Source organism: Asparagus officinalis, chromosome 8, assembly GCF_001876935.1.
Source record: "Asparagus officinalis chromosome 8, Aspof.V1, whole genome shotgun sequence".
Classification (NCBI taxonomy): Eukaryota; Viridiplantae; Streptophyta; class Magnoliopsida; order Asparagales; family Asparagaceae; genus Asparagus; species Asparagus officinalis.
In genome coordinates, this window is record NC_033801.1 from 122,543,056 (window position 1) to 122,563,885 (window position 20,830).

Sequence of the window (20,830 nt, forward strand, 5' to 3'; positions counted from 1 at the left end):
GCAAATGCAATATAGAAAATATATGGGAGTACAAATATCTGAATCGAGCACAATAAAGAAAACATGCATTTATATTATAAATGTACACATATATATGTACATACTTATACACTTACATAACATGTGTATACACACACAAACACAAAACAAATAAATAAAGCAAACATGCATAAAGATGTTTAGAAAAAAAATTACTAATAAAAGAAAATGAAATTCGGGTTACAAGTATGTATACATATGTATGTGTGTGTGTGTGTCAGAAAATGAAATTCGGGTTACAGGTGTGTGTGTGTGTGTGTGTGTGTGTGTGTGTAGAGAGAGAGAGAGAGAGAGAGAGAGAGAGAGAGAGAGAGAGAGAGAGAGAGAGATACCTTTGCAAGAACACTTCCAAGAAACTCAAAAAATTGAAGATGTTGCTCATGCACAAGTCCTGATCCCGGGTTAGGATATAGAAGGTGATCAACGGTTTCCTGCATAAGAAGTAAATACAAAACCAATGCAAAAATAGTTGGAAAAACGATAGAATAAATAATACATAAATCAAAGTTCTTCCCAACACATGATCACTTCAAGAAGATCAAGTACTCCATACTTACTAGCATGATCATAATCCGAAAAAACAACAATAAGAAACACTCCAGAAAAAGCCACATCATGACCGACTAAAAAATACATGGAATAACAACCTTAAATAGTCCATATTGCACATCAAATGCAGCATGAGTAACATTCTCCATGAAATCCTTGAAGATTCCTCCCCCATCAATTCCAGCCTCCTCTACACCAAATTCATTGACAAAGGAGACTCGAATCTGACAACATCAAATATCTATTACGGCTAGTAGAGAAAGGTTGAAACAAAGTACTTTAATAATAATGGAATCCTACAATATTAAAGAAAGAGATGATGAATTCAATTTCACATTGAAGATAAATATATACCGAGCCATGAAGATCGTCTTCTGATAGCCTACTCAACTGATTAAAAGCATCTTCAAGGATATGATCTCTTCGAATTTTGAACCGATGTCTAGTAAACGCAGGATGACCTCCATCTGTTTGCCTCGAAGCTGCTAACTGTGACTGATGCATGAAAATCCAATTCAGAATAAACAACATGCTGAAAACATGTGCACAAGATGATCTGAATTTTACTGAGTGAATTATTCATTTCAAGAAAAATGTTAGTAGAACAATTACATTTCTACACAATGTATGTGTGTGTGCGTGCGTGCAATTTCTGCAGAACATGTATGCATGCGCATGTGCGCACGCTGGATTCACAGGCCAACTAGATAGTAAAACAAGCAATGTGTCAATTACTCACAGTGAATACTTTAACCCTGCTTGTAAATGGCACCAAAAAGGGAGCTTGCTTCAATATTTCAAATGCTTTTGTGTTTTCAAGTAAAGCCTACATGAAAAGGGACAGATGAGACAAACAAAACACATGAGGGAGGAGGGCAATGTATTGCTGAAGTTGTTTACCTGAGAAATAAATGTTTCGCTTGTAGCTTCCTGAGCATGGAAGTCACTAGCTGGAGTGAATGACCTTCTGTTATTCCAATCTTGCAACTGCACAATAAGTATGAACAACAGAATAAAATTATGTACCCTCGCAACACTATAGGACTGCCAACTTAAATAGAACAGTGCCAACGAAATGATTGTGCACCCACCTGAGTCTAAGGTCAACACAACGTTTTTTAATTATTTCTTTTTTTTCTTTTTTTTTTTGGGCTGCTCTTCTTTTAATGTTTCTATGTGTGCGAATCAATGCATTCTACATACTTTAAAGCATATGCTGCACTGCTACCAGAATTTGTATGCACTGGATGCTCCTCCGCTTTGTGTGTGTGCCCGTGTGCGTGTCTTTATGCATGTGAAATAATCCCTCCGAATGCTGTACAATTATGATGATAGTTCGTAAATGTGAACAATCATTGCATACAAATGCATAGTGGTTCTTTTAGGGTGAATTTTACTGAAACAATTCCCCTAACCAATTAAGGGACCATAATCTTTCCTAGCTCATAGAAATATGAATCTAGATTATAGATGATTGCTGTGCACATAACCGCGCTTAATCATTTGAACTAATGAGACCCTGCCATGTGTATTTCCAACTTGGCAACCATGCTGACTAGTCATCGCTTCCCATGTGGGACCATAATGAAAAGAGTCAATTCAAAAGTCAACTCTAGATCTCTGTGTCGTCAGTCCGACCAAAGGCGGTGATTAGTTGCGTATAGCAAGCTTAGTTCAGCCCAGCCAATGGCACGACTCCAGCTTGAGCTCGTCGCAAAGAGGCACACATACTCTTAAAGATGATTACATCAAATCATATGATATCTTTAACACCTGTGTTAAAAGATATCAATTGATAACAAATCTATTTAATGACAGCTGCCATAACTGCTTGAATCAACCCTGATATGCGCATCATAGGAGCCTTCCTCGGCCAATGAGGTCAAGACGCATGGACTTTCTTGCTGCCCAAGAAAAATTTTCATAACTACCTTGGCCAATAGGAGGGTGGCATGCGTAATTTGTTTATACCTGATTTGCCCATGCAAATCTCTGTAAATAAAGCATCTGATGCACAGGTAAGGGAATTCACGATCCTACTCTAAAATCCCTAGCCTAAATTTCCTTTGTTTTAGTCTTCTTCACCAAAAGGCTACCTCAGGCATCGGAGGGGCGGCGGTGAACAACCACTGTCATCAATGTGACGCTTTCAAATTTTTCTCAGCATAAACAATAATAAATGTGTCTTTCTTCGCTAATGCTCCCGAAAGGTTGTTTTCTATACCCAGTGGGTACACGGATATCTGCAGGAAGTTAATTTTAAAAGATGACACTTGCTATAAGAAGAACATAAGTAGAAAACCACATATCTAAGTTCTTTTTCCAAAAAGTGAGGTTAGGAGCATAAGGTTCCACTAGAGAGATAAACCAAATTTTGTCACTGGTTGCCCACCTGACGCAAACCCCAAGTCCCTGCCGAATCCCAGCCAGTGAGTTTTGGGGAAAGCAAGAAACCTGCAATAAATCCTAGAAAGCACATATCAGGTAGGAAAATACCTTATTAGGCATGCAGTTGAAATTCATGCAACGTCCACAACAGTTCTCCTAAACCAAGAATGACAATGGACTACTGCTTGAATCAACCCTGTTACGCGCGTCGTAGGAGCCTTCCTCGGCCAATGATGTCAAGATGCGTGGACTTTCTTGTTGCCCAAGAAAAACTTTCATAACTACCTTGGCCAATAGGAGGGTGGCATGCGTAATTTATTTATACCTGATTTGCCCATGCAAATCTCTGTAAATAAAACATCTGATTCACAGGTAAGGGGATCCACGATGCTACTCTAAAATTCCTAGCCTAAATTTCCTTTGTTTACATCTTCTTCACCAAAAGGCTACCTCAGGCATCGGGGGGGCGGCGGTGAACAACCACTGTCGTCAATGTGACGCTTTTTCAGTCTTATTCTCAGGCAACCTACAATCACAGATCATCACCAATTTGGAGAGTCGATCGAGGGGGCCCAAAGCTCTGAATCCAATCTCAAGGATTCATCGATCCAAATTTTTCTCAGCATAAACAATAATAAATGTGTCTTTCTTCGCTAATGCTCCCGAAAGGTTGTTTTCTATACCCAGTGGGTACAAGGATATTTGTATTAAGTTAATTTTACAAGATGACACTTGCTATAAAAAGAACACAAGTAGAAAACCACATATCTAAGTTCTTTTTCCAAAAGTGAGGTTATGGAGCATAAGGTTTCACCAGAGAGATAAACCAAATTATGTCACTGGTTGCCCACCTGATGCAAAACCCGAGTCCATGCCTAATCCCAGCCAGTGAGTTTTGGGCAAAGTGAGAAACTTGCAATAAATCCGAGGAAGCACATATCAGGCAGGAAAATAACTTATTAGGCATGCAGTTGAAATTCATGCAACGTCCACAACAGTTCACCTAAACCAAGAATGACACTGGACTAGTTCTCATATAAATTTAGTTATAACGATGCTCAGTTTTGTCAAATGGAAGCCATGCAAAAAAAACAGATAAAATGAAATTGGAGTCTAATATAACTGAAACATACAACAGCTGGAACTTTCAGAATTAAGAACATATAAAGAAAAGTTTGCAACAGGAATTACCTGGCTCAACAATTCAGATATAACAATCCTCGCTCTATCTCTAATCACATCCACTGTAAGCTTCTTATGACCAGAGAGATCTGAAACGGATCTTTGAGAAAGTGGAGTGTTTCCAGGTATTATCCACAGGAGCTGCCACAGGGCCTGCGCAAAGAAAGACGCATGTCTAGATATCAGTATAAACAATTGCTATATTATGTTATTTCAACAGTTAGCATGTGTAATTGAAAAATAAACTTCAAATGAAACAAGAGAAGTCAATCTTAACGTAGAGTAAATCATTAAATATACCTGCTTTAGAATGACAACTAATAGTTTGATGTCCTTTATTGAGAGTGGTTTATGCTGCTCATAGAACTCCTCACTATCTATGATCATAAGCATATGCCTGACAGAACACAGAATTATATTTCTTTCTTAGCACCATGTTTGCACTATTCAGTCATACCAAACAACACATGCAGGTGTCATGCTTAATGCAACCAATCTAGAGTGACCATGAACCCTTACTTGTATACAGGACAGAAAACAGCCAGAGGTAATAACCAACCCAGACCATCTCCAGGTATATGTGCTGTGAACTTGGAGGCAGGCCATGTTCGATTCTCCTGGCATCTCTTTATAAAATTCCAAAGTGCAGGAACAAGCTCTGTTCTATAAGCTAGTCCAGTCATGATGCGCTCAATGCGCAGTGTGCTGAACATGACATGAAGGAAAGCACAAATAGCACCGATAGCTTCCACCTCTTCACGTGGTTGCACATTTTTATCTAGATTATCGGTTAGTGATGTACATCTGAACAAAGTATTCACCTGTTGAGGATGAATCCTTAAGCTCCTGCCAAAATGTTTCAAAAAAAAAGTCCAATAGAAGAATATTGGCACAAGGTATACGCACTAAATTCTGAAGAAGTCGCGGATCAACTGCATCTGATATCTGCCTTCTTAAATCCACGTCCAGGGTTTCTTTGTAGTCCTCATCCATAGCATCTTCACTTTTAGTATGATCTGTGATATCAGATGCAGCTATCTCAGGAAGCAAGAAAGCAAAAGTCCATCAACTAAAAGCTAAAATAAGCTAACAGTAAAGATGTGACAGCTGCAAAAAAAAGTTTCAATAAGTGCCACAAGATAACCATTCAGACATATACTGCTAGAATCGGTTGTTACATACTTACATTAGGCAGGAGCTAACATGAGAGCCGCACAAGTGAGTAGTATCATCAGTTTGCTTCGGTCCAAATTTAGTTATGGTTCTTTAAATACACTCTCAACACATAAGCATTAAAATGAGTTTTCATCCATTTATAGTCAGATTTGTCAATTCACGTTTTTAGAATTTAAATGATTTTTACTAAATACAGTACTGAAACATAATCTTCCAATAACATATATTGGATTAAAATTATAAAGATGCCAATTAGAAAATGCAGGAGCTGTAGAGTGAGCTACAACTCCTTTATTTTATTTTATTTTCATTTTCCTTGACTTCAAGCTTCTGACAAATGATCCTTCTCTGATTACTTCAACAAAGACGAGGAACTAGGAAACATTCCAGATACATTTATTAATTAGATGTACATTTTCTTATTGCTGAGGAGGGTGGATCCCAGCTCCTCAATTCTCTTACACAAGTCTCACATCAGGGGTGGTTTGAATAAAAAAAATTGATATTTATGCACTGGCATGGGATGGACTTCTTCCCCTAGTGTTACTTGGATATACATAAGCTCCGATCAAACAACTTTAGAATCAGAAGGAAATAATTGATTGGCTTGAGTAGAATCTGCAATCTAAAATAAAGATAAATATTTCATTTTCATTGCCATATAGGATGCCAAGGAGCATCACCAGAAATTTTGATCAGTTAACGCATATAGAAGCAGCTAGATAGTAGTTTATAACAAAGCTTCAAACACTGGATAACAATGATTTTGTAAAATGGGTACCGAAAGACCAAGTGTAATACATAAAATTTGGATGGATTATCAATGATATAGGTTAGTTGTGGATAGAAGAAAAGAAATATATCATTTTAAAGAATCCAACCCGTGCATGAGTCCCAATGAATCGCACATCAATAAGATTGCAGTCTTTGCAGATATTTACTGTAACAAATCAAACACAACGAAATCTCATGGACTTCCAACACTCAAGTGAATATATTATTATGGTCAAAAACATCAAAAAAGTGATATCTTGTGTTTTCTGTAAGAATATCAGCATTAGCTCAACAACATTAAAAGTTAAAAAACAATATTGGATGATGTGAACCTCATTCTGCCTGAATGCAATCAATTAATATCATATAAGATACTAGTAACATTAAATGCTGTTGTCCTTTCGATCCAAAGTCCTTAAATAAAGGGATAAGAAAACTAAAAAACCCAAGTCATCTCAGAGAAAAGGTTGCGCTTGCGAATTGCTGTAAATGAACGACATGTTCAACCAGGTAGCTCTCGACATCCTTTCCGACTAGATTCCAACACAAACAATTTTTTTCATGAACATTATTTGATAAAACTCCAATAGGTACAATCATTGGACTCTCAAATCATAATTTCATTCTGAATCAAATGTTTTAGGAAATGAGAGTGGTGAGGTTGATATGTTCTTGCATTACATAATACATACACAACTACAGTCTACAGCAAGTCAACCATAACTCAAAAATATCAGTACCGTGAAATTCCAACATCTTCTGAAGAAAGATATGTGTATATAGTATTTCATGAATTACTAATTAGATATAATCAAAATTTCATGACAAACATGATCAATTGACAATTTCAAGTCAAAGGTTAAGCAAAAAAGGGCACAGAGACAAATCCCTGCATTGGATATGAGGAGAGGATGGAAAATGGCTTGTATCTTCCAGGCAAACCAGATAAGAATAAATTTGTGGTGTTTAATGTTTGTGAATACTTGTTTTTAAACTTACAAATTCAGTCATAACAACTAGTATGTAAAAAAAAAGTGAAATAAAGACAAGACCAAGTGGTGTTTTTCATGGCAGGAAATGAACAAATCCTTACTTTCTCCAGCTGGCAGCAAGGTAGGCAATGCCTCCAGTAAAAATGTTGAGACAGCTACAAAATCCATGGCCTATGTGGATAAGAGGTTTATAAGCAATTGGTTAGTATACAAATTTCTGAGGCTAGATTGGAAAAGATCATTACTATATAAAGACAGCTCCCTATAAACATAGAGAATGGTTTTTGACAAAGTATAAAACCCAACACAAGCCTACAACAAAGAGAGAATATTTAAAAATCAAAGTTTATAAATCGATGAAGATGATTTTAGGAAACATGGATATGGAAATACATATGGAACTATGGAAGTGTTATCATGATTCATGCATCAAGAAAAAGGGGTAAGTCTATATACGCTTTGTTACAGATGTTACATCATGAATACTTCAAAACATTGATAAAGCACCCTTCCTTCAAGGGGGGAAAACAAAATGAATGCATAAAAGCAGAGACAACATTCAAAAACTATGAGAGAAGCAATTAGAAAAAGAGATATTTTAATGTACAATTCGTCAAAACAAATGGCCAGTGTGTCACTCAACATAATAACAAGAGAAACAAGAGAGCAGACATTTTCCATATCACAATACAGCATACACAAGAACTTACAGCACAAATTGACCAGATCGAAATTATTCTCCTGAAACAAAAAATGTGCCCAGTTGCTCGATAGTTAAACAAGAAAAAAATCAAGCAGAAACCCCTCCATACCGTCGCAAAAGTGCAATTAGGTTCAGACAAAGCAACTCCAGCAGCTTCCAGCAAATTCCCAAGCAGGCAGGCATAACCCGGGAGGTCGTGAAAGTCAACAGGAAAGATGTTAACATGACTAGGCAAATAAAATGCCAGCTGATGAATGTAATGCTTGACCAGTCCCTTGGAAAAGAAAACCTGAAAGAAAGAAAAAACAAAAGACTTGGTAAATATACTATGCATAATAGGAGAATACAGGCTACACATATTATGTAATGCTTACCGCACTGCCATTCAAAGAAGGAATTATCTAAAATCTACCTTGAAGAAACCATGCACACACACAAGTAGACATGCACATATTGATGCATATTTTCTTGTAAATGAATATTGTGCATGTGTATAGCCATATTCCTACGGACCGACATATAAATCCATATTTTACTATCGTGGATTTTTGCATCCTCAACAAATAAGAAAACAAAAATTTTCTACCTGGAAAATAAAGGATACACAACCACAGCATCTAAAATAATCACTATCAACTGAGCAACACACAGAATGGGATATGCATAGGTGACGAGGAAGTCTGAAGAATATTTAATAATGTTAACATATTAACTTGGGTAGGGGGTTCACTGTTACCACACTAGTCTTTAGGGGTTGCTATGGACACTTTGGATAGTTCCATAGTTTTCGATAAAAAAACTGATTTTTCTTTCATATTGAAAAAAAAGATAGTCAAAACCTTCTAAAGTCCTAAATTTAAACTAAAAAAATGTGACAGGACATTAAGTATTTTTTTCATAAGGTGAAGCTCATACTAAATCTTGAATTTTAACTTATTTGGGAATGTTTAGCCCAACTCCTCTCCCTTCAGCAAGGCTTTGCTATTTACTAGATTTTCAGAATTTAACAAGCAAATTTTATTATACATAATCAAGACAGCCGGGTTTATGGTCCTCCAGTTATATTTTTTAACTATTTTTTATTTACTAAACCCTACAGAAAAAATGAACTTCCATAATTCTACTCAATTTTCCTTATAAGTAATATGTTTGGATGTGAGACTTGCCTTTCGATTTTAAATAAAAAGAACTAAATTTGAAAACTCAAATTCAAAAGGTAGATGTTTTATTATGGATTATTATAATGCTTATCCACTATAAATTTAAAGTTGCCAGCAGACCCCTAAAACAAGGACTTTAGGTCTTTAAATTATGGTCAAGGGCTTGAATCCCAATCAATAAACCCATACAATAGACATAGACTACTCCTGCTCTTTGGTTATCCATCTAGTCTGTTTGACCCATAGACAAAACAATCCAACTGCATTTGTGTTTTTGTTGATAGGCACTTTAAATTATGGATATCAACTTGAGTATGACGGGTCTCAATTTCAGTGTCCTATAGATGACATGATTTGTTGCCAGACTTTCTTGAAGTAGTGGCTTGGTAGTGATATGACCACTTCCCATCCACTCATTTAATGGGTGGGTAATCAAGCGGGGACCATTTTTAAATGTGTGGATGAGAAACTTCCATGTCACTACGAAGCACCAACTTCATGCTTGGTACCCTCCTTCCCTCTCCCTCCCCTCCCTTTCTGTGCGCGGGCGAGGGCGGGCACGCGTGCATACATGTGTGTATCATGTATGTGTAAACACAGTTGGTGGTTACGAACCACATCATTATTCAACTACTTTGATTATCATCATAAAGTGAGAATACAAAATTAGTAATATATATTATTCAGTATAGATAGCTCTAAGAAAGATTACCTCTCTGAAGTGTGGAAGATGGCGCCAAAAAAAAGGAACAGAAAGCAGCTGAGATGAGAAACTCCACTGCAGATCTACACTCGAGTAACTCGAGCTGTTACATGGATGTTGAGCAGGATGGGAAGAGATGAGGATAAGAAAATGCTCAAAAGAAGATATGCTTGCATTAGCTGCCGGTGTCTTAGCGTTCTGCTGCATGACCAATATTTCCGTAAGACAAAAAGAATAACAGCATATGTGATTTGGAGCATTGAGTGCTTAAACAGAGAACAACCAGAGAAGATATTAAGTGAGCAAATATATTTAGAAAAGAGACATCTGGTAGTCATTCTTGAAAAATTATAGCACATATATCTTGTGAATACAATACACATGTGACAATATATATACTCGGAAAAAGTACCAGTCCAGTGAGAAGGATGCCCCGAAACATAGAGAAAACTCTTCTCTTCACCAGATGATCCACAACTTTACAAACCCATGGAAGATCAGGATTGCTCAGGGAAGCAGCTGTCTCAAGCAAGATGACAGTTGGCATACTAGAGTTTTTGGCTGGCATCAAAAGCTGACTCTTCAGGCGATCCCTATGCAAAGATTATTTTTCCAAATAAGAGCAGTACGAAAAATAAACAAACAAACAAATGTGATATTGCCACCAAAAAAGGGTGCCGTAATTGAAGCCAGTACAAGAGCAACTTGAAGAAATCCCACATGAGAAGTAAATTGCTACTATGAGAAGAAACCTTGAAAAATAAAACTTTTGATACAAAAACCTCAGTATTCACACATAAAATAATCAATAACCAAGAAACAAAGAACAACTGAAAAGGTCCAAAGAAGCAAAAATAATCACATATTTTGAACATGTGATTGCTGATTATCCTGTCCCTGAAAGATTGTCCCCTAATATATCGTTAGATTAGCATTCTTTGTTCTCTTTGATTTTGTCTACTTCAGTATAACTAAAAGGTGCAACTTTTCCGTTCTATGAATAAGAAAGTTTCAACAGATACTAATACCAACCACTTCTTTCTTTAGCTGATTAGTCTCTTGCTTACTAATGTAATGTCTTTTTCTTCTGAATTACAAGCAGTTACTGTGAATGATGACTAGTATAAGATTCATAATAATAATCAACCCAAGGTTGTTGAGCTTCTAAATCCATATGGAGGCTTTATTCATGTCCAGAAGGGGATTTAGACTAAATGCCAGTAATCAACTAAGCAAATTGCAAAAAGAGCTAGAAGAATAGTCAAAGTACCATCATGTGTTTACATAATTCAAAGGTTTATGATCACAATGAAATGTATCTGAAGATTTTTTTTCATGAACTAGAGCGACAAATAAAGAGAAAAGGACTGTAACTTTCAAAGATAAAAAGATGAATTACAACTAAAAATGTTGAGAACGATATCATAGACTTGAAAGTTCCATGCAAAAAGTCTTCTTTCATTTTGTTGTATGCAGATTGAGCAACTGCCAGTTCAGGCGGATTCACCTAGACATACTACAAATAAGTAATAATTGAAATGAAGACACGAGAAAGAATTGAGCCATTCAATGTTAGCTTAAAAAATTGCCTTCCACGTAAAGGAAAATAATGGAGAACGTAGTAAATATAATAAAGAAAGGTACCAAAGATTTTGTCTAGGATTTGGCAAACAAACTCAACTGTGTCTTGCAGAACAATACTCCATTTAAAATATACTGGTTAGAAAAAGAAAGATACAGCCTTGCTACGGTGACACAATAAGATATATAGCTTGTGACAAAGTGATTTGAATGATCCGAAAAACAAAAACATAGTTTATATACAAACTTTTTATAGTACCCTTCAGAGCTTATGTAAAAAGACATATGCTTTTGTTCTATTAATGAAGTTCTCTTTTATGCCGTGAGCCATGTTTTATAACTAAATTTATCTTTAATTCACTTTTTCTTTTCAACAGCTTCAATGATGGTTTTGCATGATTGAATAATGATTTACCTTTGTTTTTTAAGCTCATGTCTCAGATAGAACTATATTAGGATTCTGGGAATAGCTCAAATAGAAGAACCTGAAGGCTCAAGCATAAGCAGATTTGAAATCTTATCCAGAGATATAAGGCAAGATGAGTCTTTTAGCTTTAACAAAAGAAAGAGAAAACTCACAAATATTGCTAATGATCTATGAAGCACCGACACGCGAAACTTGGACCCGAGTCCGTGTCCGACGCGTGTCGGACGCGAACACGCGTTCGACACGCGTCAGACACACGGTCAACGCCCCCGACACGCGCCCGACTCGTTCCCGACACGGATGGGATTCGCGAACAAAAAAGAAAAACCCGAAACCCAAACCCTAATTTCTTCACTTACCAAAGTCCCGACGCCGCCACAATCCATTCATCTCTCTCTCGAGATCGGCTCCCCCCCCCCCCCCTCAGCTTGTCCTTGTCCTCATCAGCTCGTCGCTACTAGGTCAGTCTCTCTCTCGATCTCTCGATCTCTTCGTCTCTCTCGATCTCTTCGTCTCTCTCTGGATCTCTTCGCCTCTCTCTTTGAATCTGTCTCTCTTTCTCTCTCTAAATATACATATGAAGATTTTACTGTTTTCACGTGAATTTACTGTTAATTTAATTAGGGTTCCATTTAATTAGGGTTATTGTTACATTTTAATTTATTGTTTTCTGTTAATTTACTGTTAATTAATTAGGGTTCCATTAATTTATTGTTAATTAATTAGGGTTCTATTTTTTTAATTTATAATTAATTAGGATTTTGGTTACTATTTTGCTATTGTTAATTTTTTAATTTACTGTTATTGCTATTGTACTTTAGAGAAATGGAACAAGAAGGGAGTTCTAGTGGCAGTGGAGTACAAGATGATAAATGTCCGCTTTGAAAATATGTTATCAAATTGGAGAAAATGGGGGGAACGGTAGGAGGAAATTGGAGATGGAGATGTAATTATTGCAGATGAGTTTATCGGTTTACACTCAAGAGTTAAAAATCACCTCTTGAGGATAAGCGAGACTAGAATTAAGATGTGTTCCAAGTCAACACCCAAAAACCTAAGGGAGTTTCAAATGACGTTAGATCAAGCGGAGGCGATGTTGAGGGCTTCTAGGCCTAAGACTTTATTTTTGCCTACATCTTTGACTGTAAGTACGACCGGTGTAAGTGCAAGTGCAAGCATGCTGAATCGTGCAAGTGAATCTAAGAGGAGGGGGCTTAATACCGTGGAACAAGCATTCAACATGGGAGCAATGGAGGAATTGGATGCATTGATTGGTAGGATGTTCTTCATCGAGGGATTGTCCTTCAACTTGACAAGGAATCCATATTATGCTAAGACTTTTACATATGCCGCAAGCAATCCAATCTTCTGACTACAAGCCTCCCGGTTACAATTACATGAGGATCACTATCTTACAATGTGAGAAAAGTCACGTAGAGAGATTGATGGAGCTCATCAAGGGCACATGGCAACAGAAGGGGGTCTCCATTTGTAGTGATGGGTGGACGGATGCACAAAGGAGGCCCATCATCAATTTTATGGCGATATGTGAGGGTAAGCCAATGTTCTTGAATGTCGTGAATGTCGAGGGAGAAAAGAATAAATATTTTATCCAAGCAAAGCTAGAAAAGTGCATCACAGAGGTGGGACCGCAAAATATCATCCAAATCATAACCGATAATGCTTCAGCATGCAAGGCCGCGGGAGGGCTTGTGGAGGGCACAAGACCTCATATATTTTGGACTCCTTGTGTAGTCCATACACTCAATCTTACTATCAAGAATATTTGTGCGGCTAAGAACACGAAAGCAAATGTCGTGGCTTATGCACAATTACATTGGATTATAGAGATCTCCGATGATGCATTGCTTATGAAGAATTTTATCATGAACCACTCTATGCGGCTTGCCATGTTCAATGATTATTCCAAGATAAAGCTCCTATCGATTGCCAACACAAGATTTGCCTCGTGGATTATTATGTTGAAGAGGTTTAAGGTCGTCAAGAGAACCTTCAAAACATGGTCCTTAGCGATCGATGGAGCTTGTATAGAGAAGATGATGTGGGAAAAGCTCAATTTGTGAAAGAGAAAGTCCTCGATGATTTTTGGTAGGACAAGATAGATTTTTTTCTTAACTTCACTGACCCAATCTATGAAATGATAAGGGTCACCGACACCGATACACCGTGTCTTCATTTGGTGTGTGATATGTAGGATACAATGATTGAGAAGGTGAAGCAAGCTATTTATAGGCATGAGGGTAAAAGGGATAACGAGGAATCTCCTTTTTATGAGGTTATTCACAAGATCTTGGTGGATCGATGGAACAAGAGCAACACCTCGCTTCAGTGCTTGGCACACTCTTTAGTTCCAAGGTAATATTTCACATTTCACTCTTTAATGCGAATATTTCTATTAATCAATACCTTGTGGGCTAATTCATGTTATTAACGAACATAGGTATTATCATTCCACATGGCTCAATGAGAACATTAATCTGCAAACTACAAATCAAGATCTTGAGATCTCTACGGAAAGAGCAAAGTGCTTAAGAAGATACTATCCTAACCCCGATGAATGACGGATGGTGAACTTGGAATATGCTAAGTTTGCGGGGGTTTTGGAGGCTTTTAGTGATCCGGATTCTCTTTTCGATAGAGAACATATGGATCCAAAGTCATGGTGGCTTCTTTATGATCCAAATATTCCAAATTTACAAGCATTGGCCGTAAAGCTTCTAGGCTAACCTTGTTCCTCTTCTTGTTGTGAATGGAATTGGAGTACGTATGGTTTCATTCACTCCTTAAAAAGGAACAAGTTAACCCCGACACGTGCAGAGGATCTTGTTTATGTTCACACCAACATTCGCTTACTTTCGCGAAGTTCGAAAGAGTATATGGAAGGGGAATCAAGAATGTGGGGTATTGGTGGAGATGCCTTCGACTCATTTCAAGGTGCCGGTATTTTAGATGTTGCTGCCCTTTCTCTTGACGAGCCCACGATGGAGGCCGTTGTGTTTGAGGAGGATGAAAGAGTTAAGCCATAGAACGATCTTTTTGATGTTTTAACTTAAAAACTTTATTTTAAGATACGCTTTTGGTTGTAATTTTTATAATTTTGCAATGTTAGTAACTCAATATTTTGTAGCCATGGAACTAGTTGCAACTTGATCTTTATTTTCTTATAATTTTTATATGTTTGCAATGTTAAACTTGTTAGTAGCTTAGTATTTTGTGTTTGAGGATTACATTTTAGTTTGTTGTTGAATTTTATAAATTTATCTATATATAATAATATTAAAAAAATCTAGCCGTGTCATCGTGTCCTGTTTTTGGGTTTTGCCGTGTCCGTGTCGTGTCCGTGTCGCCGTATCTGTGTCTGTGTCCGTGCTTCATAGCCAAAGATTTAATGCCGTGTGTGTGCGCACGTGTTTGTGTATGATTTTCCTTTGCTTTACACCATCAAATAATATAATGAGGCATCTATTGGATTAATTGGTAACTGGAAGTTACCGGCTTTCCCACTGGTAATAGTCTCTTGTCACACCACATGGCTTTGCAAAATATCAACCAAAGCAACATTCTCATAAAGATCCGAAGGCACGAGAAAATATATGTGACAACTAAATTGTGTCCTAAATTAACAGATGACACCAAAATATGATATAGCTGTTACTTTAAAGATGATATGATTACCCTCTATCAACTTTTATAGTATAACAACTTGATTGAAAGGTCTAGTAGATCTAACATACCACACTTCAAAGAATCCTTCAGATTATAGTAGTTGCTCACTACACAAGTACACATAAAGAAAATAATAATAGTAACTTATACATAAGCTCTGATTTCACCAAAGCAAACCTGTGAAATTCTGGATTGACAGCATGGTGGAAGCCACTCTCACCTGTTATGATGAACTGCCTTCAGACAAAAATATACAAGCTTCTTAACTCTGATCTCCACCATGGAATGATTTGCATTGTAATCCGTGCCTGCAAAGAGGCTGACAATATTCCCTGTGTACGATCAACCCATGTCACTGATAATAATATTCTACGGTTAAGCAGAAGATACACAGGATGGCAAGTAATCAAACATAATATTGAAGGTCAAGGAAAAAGGTAGACATTGATAATATGGACATGGAAAGAAATGTGTAATAAATTAGTGAATAGATCAAAAATCAAATCACTGCATGCGAAAAATTCAGTTGCATGAGATGCATAACCATGCAATTGACAAACCAGCAAGACCATGCAAATTCATTTAAATAGTTCTTAATCTTAATTTTGAAAGAAGATGTCAAAGAAAAGCATGCATAGAAAGAAATAGACTGGCCAGATACAAAAGGCAGCTACCCAGATTAGGGTTTGCTAAACATAAAGTATTATCAGTTACAACTTATAACTTATAAGGCATTGTTCAGTGACCCTACCCATCCAGCCCTTACCTTGAAAAGAAAACATCCAATTAGATAAACGAATGGAATATTATCTAAGTACTTCATTAATATGACCAAGATGCAGAAACATAAAAATCATAAACAATCATTTCCTCACATGCTCAAAATTTCTTGCTACTATAATAATATACATTGCTCTGTAGCTCTAAATTTGTCATTGGCGTAAGAAGGCTCTTCAGGATCCTGGTAGTGGGTCCCCCAGCCGTACAGATTTTACATGCTCTCTTAATTTTAATCAAAATTTGAGATTATGAAAGTAATACGAAATGATTGAGGTCATCGGAGTACAGGTTTATTCCCCAACAAAACTAAATTTTTAGCAGAAGCAAACGTGCATAAAAAGGACCAAATACCTATATTTACAACCTATCAAAACATATCTTCTTTTGTGCCAGAAGAGTGTCTCCTAACACGATAATCCATACTCACTTTAATTGTAAAATAGAGCTTCCTAACTTACGGTTGATCCTCAATAGCCAAAATGGACACTCCATGAAATACTATGAATAATCATATACACTACTCAGAGTAGATCACAAGGATGGTTTGATAGGGGACATTGTTCAATGTTCATTAAAAAAAACTATGTTTAAACGGGCATGCATCTGAGACCTTGTATCATTGTCCGGCACTTATTTGCGTTAACGCTTACGAGATACTTGGTGAATACGCAGCCAGAGTGTCTAACACATGCGTGTAAGTCCTTGTTCCATAGTCTGGAGATATTTAGATTTTGAACAGTTAAGGTACGGGGTTTCATGGTTCATACGAATGGAGATTTACAGAAAGTTTCATTGTACGATAAGTTACCATGGAACTTGATCTTACATTATGCCCTATCCTAATTCTCTACATACACGTGGGTACCGAATATGTTCTCACCTCAATTAGAAATATGAGCTACCAAGATGTTGGAGGGGTGAGGTCTACCTGCTCCAATATGACTGTCTATGGGCTCACCGCTAGTCTATGTCTTGATAGCTCATTACTAAAATAAGTTACCATCTCATATTGTACGTACATATGTACCTACCTGTACGTACATACGTATCTACCTACCTACATACCTACTCTCTCCCTCTCTCTGTGTTCGCGCCCAGAACAAAATTGGTCCTTGGCATTGTGGTGGCCACTTCTCAACCACACATTTAAAGCCACTTGAAAATGGTTCTCACTTGATTACCAACTCATTAGATGAGTTGATGAGAAGTGATCATCTCACTACCAAAGAGATACACACACAGAGTTGAGCTAGAATCCATTTAAGAGAATAGGAGAAGTTGTCCACCCAACTTTTTACCCATTCATTTTTTTTTTCTTTGAGATTTGTGGATCCACTTAAGGCTTTCTTTGAGATGTGTGGAGTCACGTGTATCACATACCAAAACAAATCTTAAAGCAAAATGAATGGATAAAAAGTTGAATAGACAACTTCTCCCATCCACCTAAGTGGATTCTAGCTCGATTACATATGTGTGTGTCCTACACGATAGATCTATATCATAGGTTCTTTAAGGTTTTGTATATCCTTTTCTTGTATCCATAACTTGCCATTTTAATCATTGATGGAAAAATTCCCAACCTCATACCTAAATTTAGAGTCTCCAAAGAATCTTATTCTGCTCAAAGCTTCTACTTGAATTTATTCTCAAAACCTTTTTATTTGATTAGGAATTCTACTAATATTAACATTATTCTAAGTTCATATAGCATAAAAATAAGGGCAAACATTGTGGCTGTGTCAGCTGCCCAGTGAGTAAATGAAGACAGCTAAGAAGTTGTTCTCATATATGCATAAATTCAAAACCATTATGGGATATCAGAAACAAACATCGTGTTTAATCTCCAAGCCATGACCTTGAAGTTGTTTGTTAAACAACAATTTGATCAAGATCAAAAAATCTAATTGCTTGCTTCATAAATTAATCCATTTAACATGATATAAACATACCACTCAGTTGAACAAAATGAAGCAGTAATCGACAAGCCTCCACAAGAATAGAAACATCATCGTTGTTGCTTGCAGTGAAGAAGAAGAGCAACTGGCGAAGAAACTTTGAATCAGAACTGAAACAGTGCCTGATTTGACAGAGGTATTTCAGAATATTATAGATAATACCTCAGATCTTGTAATATCCATTTAAATTCAAAATTCTGAAGCTAAAAAAATAGATAAATACATGCAGATAATCCTTGAAGCATGTGCACCAAAGAAAAGAAAACTCACTTATCTACATTTTGACAACAATCTCCATAAGTTAGACGAAACTGCTTGCGCACATCTGAACGTGCAAGTTCAGCTGCCCTCCTCCCCCTGAAGCATTTCTGCAAATTTATAATAAGTCATGTGCCATATTTTGCGCCAGGAAAAAGGCAAAGATCAGAAGTCTCACTTAGAAGCTCGCAACTGATTGTCTCAAAAGCATAATTGCAAGATAGACAAAAATAGATTCAGCAATTTAACCTCCCAACTAAGTGAAACTATAAAAAAAAATTGCCGAGTAGTTAAACCTTTTCAAAATAAAGAATCGAGTACGATAAAGCAAGGTGGAGTTCCTGTCATGTATATAGATAAATAACCACCATTTACTTCATAGACCCTGTCATAAGAAACTCTGAAATTTCTAGACTATAAAATTTCTAGCACTTCTACTTATACGTAACACATTTTGGCACATCGATGTTTATTCTCCTGCCTCTCTTTTCATCCTTCTATCAGTTTTTCTCTTATTGTCTTAAGGGCCATGCTATAATTTAATAAGTTATGACTTTCATCTTTGCACCTGTGTTTCAAGACCATGTCTCATTGTAAGTAACAAGCTCAGCATTCCAACTTATATTTTTATGACTTATCTTGATTCCCTCCATAGTGTTCTAATAAATAGTCGCCACTAGTTGAAGGAATGTGAATGTGCCAGCCACTTCTAAACCATATCCCTTGGAAATAGCTATTATTCATGCATTTCTAGCTTTCACGCTATTATCCATACCTAAGCAATTTATTGTTAAGATGGTTTATCTTGTAAATAGTTGCATTGGTATCTGTTTCCATATTATTTTTAGTTTCCAATGGGCTAAATTACTAGATTGGTATATTCAATTGATGCTCTTTGCCAGTAACGTCTATTTAGTTGCGTTGGCAACAATAAAGTATCATACTTATTCAATTTTACCATTAAGGTAAAATCTCTCATCCCCGGTGAGCTTTACGTGCCAGAGCCTCATGTGTCCACACGTGATCCATTTCAAACGATTAAAACTGCTAATGAGATAGAGCTTTGATGTGGCAGATGGTTATGCGGGATTCATAATTAACCCTAGAATTCCAAATTGAGACCCAAAAGCCCTCTTTTTTCTCAAAATTTCAGCCTTAATCGGAACCCAAATTTCCCCTACCAACCAAGAACCCTAAATTTCCCCCAAATTCATTTTCAGCCACAATTTGAATTGCAGTTTGAGTTTTAAATGAAATCCAACCGAAAACGCTAAATTATACATGTCATTAGCACTTTGCTAAGTCAGTGGTAAAAAAACCAACTACATTGCATGTGAGGTCACGTGACGATTTGTCGCAAAAAACATCATTGGCGGCGAACTTTAGTACCTTAATGTCAAAAGCAAAAAGATTTTAATAACTTGTTATCGCAGGTGATATACCTTATAGGTAAAGAGTGACAAATAATTATACCAATCTGGTAATTTCTGTTTCCAATGAGAAAATGATATTGACGAGTGCTCATTCTGAATGGGTGTTTTCAAACCATAACATAAGCACAAGACGCGTGTAACAACATTGATTCATCATACGAACTATTTATGTTTAATATCGCGATAAAAATCAATGAATTCAAACAAAATACATCGATCTAGTGACGCAAACCTGGATCTTGATTGCAGCAGAAGTCTGCTGCCTCAATTCTGACCTCCGCTTCCTCTCGAGCCTCGCCTCCTCCAATAGAACCTTCCGGTCTCTCTCCTTCGAGCTCCGGCCCCCTAAATCCACTTTCTTTCGACTCGTCAAATCGCCACTAAAGAACATCCTTAAGAAAAAAACACAGAAAAAACCCTAAATTAGCTCTGAAGTACATCTAAAGGCACAACTTTCTCGAAACTAGGTCATTTTCATCGAAAATCGTCGGAAATTGTGCTCGACGAGTGAAGAAACCATTGAAATGGCGAATCGAACCTGGAAATTTTTCTTCAACTGGATTGATTTGATGAAAGTTATGGTAAAGAGAGAGGATTTCTGGTTGCTAAAGTTTGGAGTTGGCTCTTGTTCGTGAAGCTATTTTATATTTGGGAAGTAAATGGGCTCAGCACTCGTGGTTAGGGAAAATTACGGTGAGGAGGACCTGCTTTTAAGAGAAGGACAAATTTTTAAAAGAGATCCTTTTATGAATTTATTTTTAAAAAACGATCCTTTTATAATTTATTTACCAGTTTCGACCTGGTTGGTTGAAATCAGATCGAAAATGGCAAATAAAGTTAAAAAACTTCACATGATTTAAAATCTCATAAAGTTTAGCGTGGTTAGTCATGTACTAAACTTCACGAGATTTTAAATACCGTGAAGTTTTTGAACTCTATAGCTTCATTAGCTTGGCTAATCATGCACTAAACATCACATGATTAAAAAACTCGTAAAGTTTTTGAACTTTATTTGCCATTTTCTGGCTGAAACTGGGTAGAAA

General features: G+C 36.7%; 1 protein-coding gene across 2 annotated transcripts in view; it reads right to left on the reverse strand.

Moving 5' to 3' along the window:
- LOC109823025 (E3 ubiquitin-protein ligase UPL6) overlaps positions 1–20,468 on the reverse strand; it is a 35,295-nt gene extending 14,827 nt beyond the window's left edge. The window contains exons 1-18 of one of the 2 annotated variants that reach the window (XM_020389342.1): positions 20,326–20,468; positions 20,020–20,179; positions 18,367–18,464; positions 18,091–18,218; positions 15,582–15,693; positions 10,079–10,259; positions 9,676–9,864; positions 7,913–8,092; positions 7,202–7,271; positions 5,065–5,174; positions 4,678–4,979; positions 4,459–4,555; positions 4,168–4,311; positions 1,489–1,575; positions 1,328–1,414; positions 943–1,083; positions 687–812; positions 372–470 (exon numbers count right to left, since the gene is read on the reverse strand). In XM_020389342.1, the coding sequence (XP_020244931.1) occupies positions 372–470; positions 687–812; positions 943–1,083; positions 1,328–1,414; positions 1,489–1,575; positions 4,168–4,311; positions 4,459–4,555; positions 4,678–4,979; positions 5,065–5,174; positions 7,202–7,271; positions 7,913–8,092; positions 9,676–9,864; positions 10,079–10,259; positions 15,582–15,693; positions 18,091–18,218; positions 18,367–18,464; positions 20,020–20,178 (2,310 nt within the window). In that variant the 5' untranslated portion in view covers position 20,179; positions 20,326–20,468. Of the gene's footprint in view, positions 1–371; positions 471–686; positions 813–942; positions 1,084–1,327; positions 1,415–1,488; positions 1,576–4,167; positions 4,312–4,458; positions 4,556–4,677; positions 4,980–5,064; positions 5,175–7,201; positions 7,272–7,912; positions 8,093–9,675; positions 9,868–10,078; positions 10,260–15,581; positions 15,694–18,090; positions 18,219–18,366; positions 18,465–20,019; positions 20,180–20,325 lie in introns of both variants that reach the window. The other variant, XM_020389341.1, reaches the window with a different exon arrangement.